Below are 10233 nucleotides of genomic sequence, written 5' to 3' on the forward strand. Positions count from 1 at the left end.
TGCATCCCCTAGTATTGGTAGGTTTAGGCCAGGGGTGGCGAACGTCGGTCCTGGAGAGCCGCAGCCCTGCAGAGTTTTGCTTCAACTCTAATCAAACACACCTGAACAAGTTAATCAAGGTCTGAACGGTTACTAGGAAGTTACAGGCAGGTGAGTTTTAATTAGGGTTAGAGCTGAACTCTGCAGGGCTGCGGCTCTCCAGGACCGGAGTTCGCCACCCCTGGTTTAGGAGTAGGTGTGGGGGAGGGGTTAGGATTAGGGGTGGGGCTGGGATTAGGCAATCAGGTAGCGACTTCAATGAGGGGGTGCATAATCTGGCAGAGGTGCAGAATTCGGCACAACCACAACACCGGTCTAGTTCAACCGTAATAAAAGATGTTGAAGCATTTTCCACAACCTTTGATAAAATGGCATTAAAAATCTGTAAAGTTTTGCAGGTTGAACTAATGCAGACATTGTGATGGTTTAACTTTGTGACATTTCTATCTTTATAATTATTATTAAAAATCTTTTAGATTTATTATGACTTTTAGCTATTGTATTTTGACAAGCCTGTAGAAAATATACACGTGGTATGAATTTTAACATATGGCAGAAGTTTATGCCAGCAACATCTGGACTGATGGCAAAGGAGAGGAAGAGCCCATGGTGGGATGGGAGAAGGCCCAGAGAGTTTCATGGAAAAATAATTTGTTATCTCCAAAATATACTGACTGACTTGATTAGAGAATAAATATGTGTTATTAACGATCATTTGCATATCTCATTGCAAGTGTTTTTTTTCTGCCCGTGTTTGAATGATAATAACTAAGGAGGATGATTTGTTTCGATATTATTAACGGAGATGTTTTTGTTTGTTATATTTTAATGTTGATGTTATTGTTCATGTGTGTGTTTGGCCCTCAGATGTCTAGCCAGTATCAGCGAAGTGTTCCACTGGAGGTCAGGAGAGCGGAAGGGGAGAGAGTCCGCACCAAACATCCGGATAAAATCCCGGTCAGTCTCACAGTTGGAAACTACAATAACAAACAATAATACATTTATGTTACATTTAAGACTTTTTTTTTTCACCCAAAAATGAAAATTCAGTGATTATTTACTCACCCTCAGGTCAATCCAAATCATTCTTCTGCAGAACATAAAAGAAGATATTTTGAAGAATGTTGGTAACCAAACAGCTTTGGTGACCATTAAAAAAAATGTTTTGAGGCATTTATCGAAATATCTTTTTGTGTGTTTCACAGAAGAAAGAAAGTCAAACAGGTTTGGAATGATAGGAGAGCGAGAAAATAATGACAGAATTGGAATCTTCAGAATATTATATTGGGTATTTACTTGTTTGTTTGTCTCCTTAGATAATTGTGGAGAGAGCTGCAAGGTCACGAGCTCCTGAGCTTGACAAAAAGAAATACCTTGTTCCTTCAGACCTCACAGGTGACAACTCTTATTTCATACAGTATATGCTCCCCAACAGGATGTTATTAAAAAAAGAATAACATCTGTAAATTTACAGCGGAAATCAACTCATCTCATGATTGTCCATAAGCATTGCGTAATTTTATACCGGGATATTAAGGCCTTTTCAATTTTTTTGAGACTGTCTGACCTTAAACTTCCCTATTCCTTTCTTCTTTAAGAAAGAAATGAAACTGTTTAGAAACTGTTAAGTTTTGATCTGACTGAGTTTCTCTCCACACCCTCCTCGTCTTCTTCCAGTCGGTCAGCTCTGCTTCCTGATCAGACAGCGGGTGTCTATGAGACCAGAAGAAGCGCTCTTCTTTTTCGTTAAAAATTCCCTTCCTCCATCCAGTTCCCCCCTCTCTGCGGTGTATGAGGTAACTCAAGCACCCTTCCTCTTCATTACCGCTGAGTAAGATACTGAACTTTATTAGCATAGGGTGTTCAAAAACAAATTTTGTTTTTAAAATGCTAAATTCTTTAAGTAATATGACTAATAAATAAATTCATGTTTGAAAATCAAAAATGGAAAACTGAAAAACTTAATATAGCTAATATACACAATACCATTCAAAAGGTTGGGTCTGTACGATTTTTTTAAAAACGTTTTATAAGTAGCAGCTTATGCTCACAAAGGCTGCATTTATTTGATAAAAAAAAACAGTGTAAACTGTAGTATTGTGAAATCTTATTACAATTTAAAATAGCTGTTTTCTGTTTGAATATATGTTAAGTCCATTACTCCGGTATTCCAAAATGCTGATTTGCTGCTCAAGACACATTTCTTATTCTCAATGTTGAAAAGAGTTGTGCTGCTTAATATTTTTGTGGAAACCATTATACATTTTTGTTCAAAACTGCATTTTATTTGAATTTTTCTAACAATATAAAAGTCTTTACTGTCCCTTTTGATCAATTGAATGTCTCTTTGTTGGAAAAAAAAAGGTATTTATTTAAAAAAAAAAAAAAAATCTTACGGACCACAATCTTTTGAACAGTTTATACGCAGTTTTTACATTTTAAAAATAATACTAATAAATTGTTTGATCTAAATTGATCATCTCTGTCTCTGTTTTTAGGAACACCATGAAGAAGACCTGTTCCTGTACATGGCATACAGCAATGAGAGTGTTTACGGTGCCTGAGATGAAGTATGAAAGGCCTGGAGGGAAGAGACGGAGAAAGAGAGAGAAAGATGATACATTATTTTACCACTATTATCCCATGTTCAATACATGGTACCTACAGGGTTCATTGTTCATAAGGGGGACTAAAGGGTGCTGTTTGTATTTGTCAGTATTCAGGGGAACTACAATGCGATTCATTACACAGATTATTGGCAGTAAAGCTTCGGGACTTGAGAATTGAGAGACACTTACAAGAAAAGAAGAAAATGGAAGGTCAAAAACAACAATATAGATCAATTTCAAAAACCATAGTAGAGTAAGCAAGTATTCATTTCATCTTTCTCTCCCAGGACCGAGTCATTTGTATTTAATGCAAATAGGTTTTTGTTCTTGTTTTTCTTTTTTGTAAAGTATTATCAATAACTTTGTGCATATAATAAAAATCTTTAAAATGTTTAAGCTTTTTTTGTGTGTAAGTTTGTACATGATGTTTACAGTATTTGTTTTAGTGCAAATGAGGTGCCATTATTTATATTATTCAGCTATTTTTTTTAATACTAATATTTAAACATTTAACACTTAACCATATAGACCAGGGGTCTCCAAACTCGGTCTTGGAGGGCCACTGTCCTGCAGAGTTTAGCTCCAACCATGATTAAACACACCTGAACCGGCTAATCAAGGTCTGCATGTTAGAAACTTCCAGGAAGGTGCGTTGAGGTAAGTTGGAGCTGAACTCTGCAGGACACCGGCCCTCCAGGACCAAGTTTGGAGACCCCTGATATAGACACCTGCAACTCATAGAAACAGTGTTTGATATGTTTGAAATGACTTTTCCTATAGGATAAGACATGACTAGTGGTTTGAGTCATTCTGACAGTATGAAAAAGAGAAGTGAAGGATATCGTGGCGACGTGCCGGACTGTAATGAGGAAGTTGCGGGAAAACAACCGATCATGTGTGATGCTCAGAATTATCCTGGTGTGAGAGAATTAGCATCAGGTCAGCATATTTCATGTGTGAAGCTTTTCAGTTACTCTCATTTATTCTCCAAACAGTTTAGACAATAGGAAATTAAATCAGTTTTGCTAAAGAGTTTGCACCTACTGGGACCTCTGTCAAGTTAGTCAGGAAAACGAAACTCAAGGGAATTAGCAGACAGAAAAAAAAAAATGGAAAGCAAGAAAGAGGTGGAAGTGGAGTTGGAGGAGATTGCAACGGTTGAGGAGGATAAGGAGAAAGAAAATCAGGAGAAGGAGACAAAAGGTAAAATGTTTAATAAAATCTTTATAAGCAATAAACAAGCTATAACTGCTGAAATTTAAAAACAGGACTCTTCCCTTTGGGAGAGGCTGCTTTATGATTCAGTCTGATTCAGTCATTATATATACACATCAATCTTGCTTCTCTCTTGTTTTCTTTTCATATCTAATTATTCTTTTCAACTGGATTGTCTCCAACTGACTCTGCAGAAGAGGCCGTAGATGAAGGGAATTTTTACTCTACTCTCAACAGTCCGTCTGAGCATGAATATGGCGTGCCCTCTTCAATTCGCTCTTATACAGTAAATAAAGGTAACACACTTTTTGTACACATCAAAACTCTTTTTTTTTTTATCACTGCAGATTTCAGGCCAATAAATAGCTAGTGTCAAAAAATACCCATTTAATGATAAAAAAATCATTAGCTTGATTTATGGCAAGTTTTGATTTGTGCATAAGTTTAAATTATAAAATAAACTTGGGAGTATTCAAATACTGTATATAAATAATGCTACACTCTTAAAAATAAAGGTTTCAAAAGGGTGTTTCATGACATAGGAGAAACATTTTGGTTTCCCAAAGAACCTTTCAATAAACAGATCTTGAAAGAATCATTTTTTTTTTTAGTGTGAAGAACATTTTAATAATAACCCTATAAACTATAAAGAACCTTTTGCACTGGAAAGATTCCATAGATGTTAAACGTTCTTTATGGAACCATCAATGGCAATAAAGAACCTTTATTTTTAAGAGTGTATAAATACATTATATATATATATATATATATATTACATGCATTCATGTGCATATTCATTGTGTGATATAAGATCCAGCGGTCTCTGGTCTAAAACAGGACAAGTGAAAATGGCCAGAAAGAGGAACAAAAACAGATGGAGAAAAAAACAACTGATGCAGTGGTCAGTGAAATAGAGCAAAGTATCAAACAAAACAAACATTCTGATCTCAAGATTAAAAGACGTATGTAAAATGGTCTACACTGTAAAAAAAAAAAAAACTACAGTAAAATATAGGTTACCAGAATGTTATTATGCTAAAGTTGCATGCTTGCACATAAGTGGCGTTTAGGTGACAGTATTTTAGAACATAAAAATGTAAAATAAAAATGTATTAGAACAAAACAAAGTCAAATGAAACATAAATAAATGTTATGATTGATGTTAGGACTTTTTTAGGGATCCAAAAAGTTTGCGTGCCCCAAAGAAACTTCGTGTTTACTCACAAAACCTTTGCCTTCTTTCACAAAACCTTTGTGCTCCCTTTTAAAAATTTTGCATTTGCTTGCAAAACTTTTGAGTTATTTTTGAGCAAGGGAACTCAATGCTTTTTTTCAGGTAATGCAAAACCTTTGCAAGCTAATGCAAAGTATTTTGGAGAACGCAAAACATTTATGAGAACGCAAAAGCAAATATAAAAATTTTTTGGGGGGATAATTATATAATTATAATTATATCATTATATCACCATGTCCCTTTAGGTATATATTGCCATGTTAATTACAATTGCCAGTTTACCAATTTTTTACAGCAGCATTCTTTACCTTTAAAATGACAGTGGCTGTGGTAGCGCTTAGCTTAATATTAAACAGTATACTCTTTAATAGCAGCATTTCTATCCATTATTGTTAACCCAGTGGTTTCTCGTTTGAAACATCTGTTACCATAGTTCAATGTAAAAAGCATATCTGGGACACAGCTGCATATTTTGTTCTCTCGAGGACAGCAGGTATCTTGTTTTGTCCAGAGAGTACTTCAAGGTTTCAGAAGGTCAGGCGAGGACACAGAGCGTCGTGATCAGACTGTACGGATGAACGTCTTCAAAAGCAACTGCGCGCGGTCGAAACCTTATGGGGTTAGAACTCTGACACAATTCTGCACATATTTTGAGCGCACAAAAGTGCATTTTGCATGCACGCGATTTGAGTTTTGTGGAGAAAATGTTCTTCTCGCAAAGAAAAAAGTATTTTGAGCGCACTAAAATCAATTTTGCATTTAAAATATGTTTTTGGATGTGTGCAGACCCTACGGTGCCCGGGAGGTGACATGGTCGGTTCACTTAGTTTTGTCGTGGCCACAACATAATAACTTGTGGGAACGTGATAATATGTTGTGGCCACGAGATAATTTTGAGGTAATGACATCCTTATGTCGTGGCCTCGAGATGCTATGTTGAGGGAATGACATCCATTTCTCAGGGCCACAACTTTCTATGTTGAGGGAACGACATATTTTTCTCGCGGCCACGAGTTTAATGCCTAAACAAACCTGCGTGACCATAGCAACCTGGGATTATCAAAAATGGATAACACATTTTTATTAACATTAAAGGGATAGTTCACTCAAAAATTTAAATTACCCCATGATATACTCACCCTCAAGCCATCCTAGGTGTATATGACATTCTTCTTTCAGACGAATACAATCGGAGTTATATTAAAAAATAATATAACTGGCTCTTCCAAGCTTTATAATGGGAGTGGATGGTAGCCCAAAATTGGAAGTCCATAAAAATTGAACCAATCCATTATAAAAGAAGTCCACACGGCTCCGGGGGGTTAATAAAGGCCTTCTGGAGCGACACGATGCGTTTTTGTAAGAAAAATATCCATATTTACAACTTAATAAATCTTAATCTCTTTTCCTGTAAACAAAACTTGTTTCTTGCAAGACTTGCATATTCTCACCGGAGTTTACGCTACGCCTACGTCATACATCATCCGCTGGACACCACTCTCTCGTGAACGCGCATACGACTGTTAGCGGCAGTTAGAGATTCAAAGCTTTATTGGCATGTCGAGCATTTACAGTAGGCTATTATTTACAAAAGTATTCAGAACGTTAAGTAAAGAGTTCGAAATTAAGGGAAAAAATTTATATAAATGAATATAAAAATATAACCAATAATAATAGGCTAATAATAATAATAATAATAATATTATACAAATATTACGGGAAAAAGACGATCAGTTAATGGACTTACAAGACTGTAGGATGGATAAAAATGTTTTCTTGTAGGCCTATTTTATATTATGCACTTTATGTAACATTTATTCATGATAAACTTCATTTGAATGCTGACTATGGCACATAATACAGTCCGGTAGCCAAGGCCTATGGTTAATATAATAATTTAATAATGTAATAATTTCTATAATAAATAATATAATAATTTTTTAATTCAGAATAAAATATTAATGAATCCATCTCATTATAATCCCGGATTGCTATGGTCACGCAGGTTTGTTTACGCATTAAACTCGTGGCCACGAGAAAAATATGTTGTTCCCTCAACATAAGAAGGATTTATTTTAACTCTTCTGCTGTACTGTACTGTATTTTTCCTCTTCTGTTGTCGTGGTAATGCAAGGAATGTTGTGATTGGTTGTCAAGACAGCCAATCAGAATCACAAAACTCAGTTCGCGCGTGTGCAGAACGCACGTTTGCTTGCTCAAAATATGATCTTTCGCGCGCAGAATTGTGGCAGAGATCTAATCCCATAGAAACCCCCCTGTAGTGAGTTAGTGCGGACATAAAGAGCCGAGATGCGGTCAAGTGCGCACTAGAATACAAAAGCCTGCAGATTATTCCCTGGCCTTCGTCGAACTGAGCCACAAACGGCTTTGTATTAGCAGAAACATGTACGTAAAACTGTGCAATTTCGGCAAGTACGCAAACGGCAAGTCTAAACCGAAACAGCTGCAGCCGGATTCAGGTGATGAATGTTGCGAGTGCAGATCTCTTGACTTCCGTCATTTGACGGTCCATGTAACGACAAATGTATGATGTTTTTCTCCAGATCCATGGCTAGATATTCACCGGAAACTCCGTGTTTACCGCATCGTCTCGCTGGTTCTCTTTGTCATCTGCGTCCTTTTGCTGATTGTGGTCCTTGTACTGTTTATGAAGTGTAAGTATGTCCATTTTTTATATGTACAGCGTGGAACCTATAAAATAGTATTGTATTCATTTAACCCTTTTATTGTCTTCGACTTCGGGCCATTTTTGGTCAAAAATACGCTCTACCACATCGTTTTTGATATTGGAAACAGGCTTTGTGTCTAAAGGATCTAAACAAGAAAAATATAAGCTTACGTAATTTGCAAAAATAATAATATTAATAAAAATAAATGAAATAACTATTAAAGATATGGTCCACATTATCTTTCCAGGGTTTGACGTGGGCTTCTGAAGAACCACTTGTGGCCTTTGGCCTTTCAGTATGATATGCAGCTTTATTTTTTTTATTTGTAAACTCGAAATTTGAATGAAAATATTTCACATTTAAAATACCATCTAGGGTTTAACCCTTCACACATACTGTTCTCTATAATAGGGTACAATGGTGCTAAATGCATGGATGCAATTTTCTCCATACACATAAACTGTTTTAAATTCATAAACTTGTTCATAGACTAATATATATTTCATTGTATTGTGACGTGAACGGCTAAAAGAAAATGAAATTAACCAGGAAAAGAGACATTTTTTTGCCAGAGTAGTATCCCAGAGTTCATTAAAACTTTGAGAACAGATAAAAACACATTTTTCTTTAAAGTGTTCTTTAGACCAGTTGGACCATAATCAAGAACAATTATGAATTTTTAATGGTTTTCAAGGATCACAAGTGGGTGCCGTTTTTAGAACAATTGGTGGGTTAAAATTAGTATGAAAAACAATATAGTTTACCGTCAGGAAAATGTGAACAAAAAAGAAAATGAAGGTAAACGTACCTATTAAGCTCACCAAAATCTACATTGAGACATTTTTAGCGCACAAAATATTGGTTTCAGTACAAGAAGTTATGTTAAAATAAAATATTAATCTCTCACACAAAAATATGTAATTTTATTTTAAATGACAAAAGCATTTCAATACATCATTAAATGCAAAAAGTCTGGCTGCGCTTAATGGGTACACGTTTGTACCCTTTAAGCACACCCCTGTTCCCATTAAGCTCACATCATGTTTTATTAAAAATTCTTGTTTATTTTAAACAACCTTTTTAAAGAATAATTGAAAAATGTTTTACCGGTATTTGAAGATACAAAGTCAATCACAAAAAAAAAACAGAACACTAAAATCAAACAACAAGGCATTCAATTTGATCAGTTATATATTCATAGTGAAGTGTCATTTAAGCACATTGCAACATCCAGACTAGTCCACACGTTCAGCTAAATAACACATATTCATAAATCAAATAAAACAAACCAATAGAATATTTAATTCATGGGGATGAACACAGAAACTAGCCTCATTATGAAGCCTCGTATTAAATGGATTTAATAAGATTTATCAACTTATCTATAGTCTCTTAAGGCTACTCAAGGAATACACTACACAATTTTCCACTGATTTACAGTCAAGTTGACGCTAGTTGCCAAAGGTCAGAGCCGGTCTGCAGATTTGAGTTATTTAATAGAAAAGAACATATTTAATAGAAAATCACGTACTGTATGATGATCACAGATTCTCAGTCGTTTAGTGTATGATGCCCAGTTTTCCTTTGAGACTATTTACAAAGTCTGTAAGTGTATGATGCCTGGTGTTTTAAAAATCTGTTCAAATTTTAAAAGTCGTGTAGTGTATTCCAGCCTTTAGTTGCCTTTTTTTCCTGGACAGATACGACAGGTTTCTGTAGGCTGCTTCTTTGAATGGACGACATGCCTTTCATCTTTGAGCATAAACTATAGTTATGTCTAGATTTTGTTATCTTAATGCTGTGAAAATAAGTTATTAACCATTTTATAAAGATTAACTTAAGTGACAGCCATCAGTTGATATTTAAAGTCTGTTTATGAAGTATTTACATAGACGTTCAATGTGGAAGAGCTTAAAGAGAGCACACTGAGCTTAATTGGAGCAGCAACAATTTTTTATAAATTTCATGTAATATTTATTAAAATGAAAATATTTTGCTGAATAAATAATCTAGGTCATGTATTAAGTTCATACATATTTTATTATGAACAACTATTATTAACAATATCTATGAAATTATACTTTTTCTTATTGATGTCACACTGAAGCTGTGTGATTTTCATAGTAGTGCACCCTTTAAGCTCACCTTAAAATAATATGAAATCTTTAAAAATTACAGCAGTGTAAAACCACAGACCAGCAATAAACTATCAATTTATAATATTATGGATGTAAAAGTACAAGCCAGTAATGCCTGTGAAGTAATATATTAGCGTAGCACACAATCTTATACAGCCAGTCAGCTAACTGTGTTCTGTAGCATCTGAGCTGTGTTGCTAAAACTATCTTTTGGATCTAACTGTAATTATTTCCCACATCCAAATTTCAGGTTAAAATATGCAAAAGTCTAAACACTAATCTCTTAATTTTACAGTAAGTAGTGAAAC

General features: G+C 34.9%; 2 protein-coding genes across 4 annotated transcripts in view; both read left to right on the forward strand.

The window, feature by feature from the left end:
- LOC107744286 (gamma-aminobutyric acid receptor-associated protein-like 1) overlaps positions 1–3035 on the forward strand; it is a 4973-nt gene extending 1938 nt beyond the window's left edge. For both annotated transcript variants that reach the window (XM_016557839.1, XM_016557838.1), the window contains exons 2-5: positions 907–996; positions 1356–1434; positions 1717–1835; positions 2538–3035. In XM_016557839.1, coding sequence (XP_016413325.1) covers positions 907–996; positions 1356–1434; positions 1717–1835; positions 2538–2603 — 354 coding nt within the window. In that variant the 3' untranslated portion in view covers positions 2604–3035. The remainder of the gene's footprint in view (positions 1–906; positions 997–1355; positions 1435–1716; positions 1836–2537) is intronic.
- A 555-nt stretch (positions 3036–3590) lies between these two features.
- LOC107744288 (CD209 antigen-like protein D) overlaps positions 3591–10233 on the forward strand; it is a 10098-nt gene continuing 3455 nt past the window's right edge. Inside the window, exons 1-3 of one of the 2 annotated variants that reach the window (XM_016557842.1) lie at positions 3591–3851; positions 4058–4159; positions 7662–7772. In XM_016557842.1, the coding sequence (XP_016413328.1) occupies positions 3758–3851; positions 4058–4159; positions 7662–7772 (307 nt within the window). In that variant the 5' untranslated portion in view covers positions 3591–3757. Of the gene's footprint in view, positions 3852–4057; positions 4160–7380; positions 7578–7661; positions 7773–10233 lie in introns of those variants that run through there. The other variant, XM_016557843.1, reaches the window with a different exon arrangement.

Source organism: Sinocyclocheilus rhinocerous, unplaced genomic scaffold (genome assembly GCF_001515625.1).
Source record: "Sinocyclocheilus rhinocerous isolate Xijiao unplaced genomic scaffold, SAMN03320098_v1.1 scaffold137, whole genome shotgun sequence".
NCBI lineage: Eukaryota > Metazoa > Chordata > Actinopteri > Cypriniformes > Cyprinidae > Sinocyclocheilus > Sinocyclocheilus rhinocerous.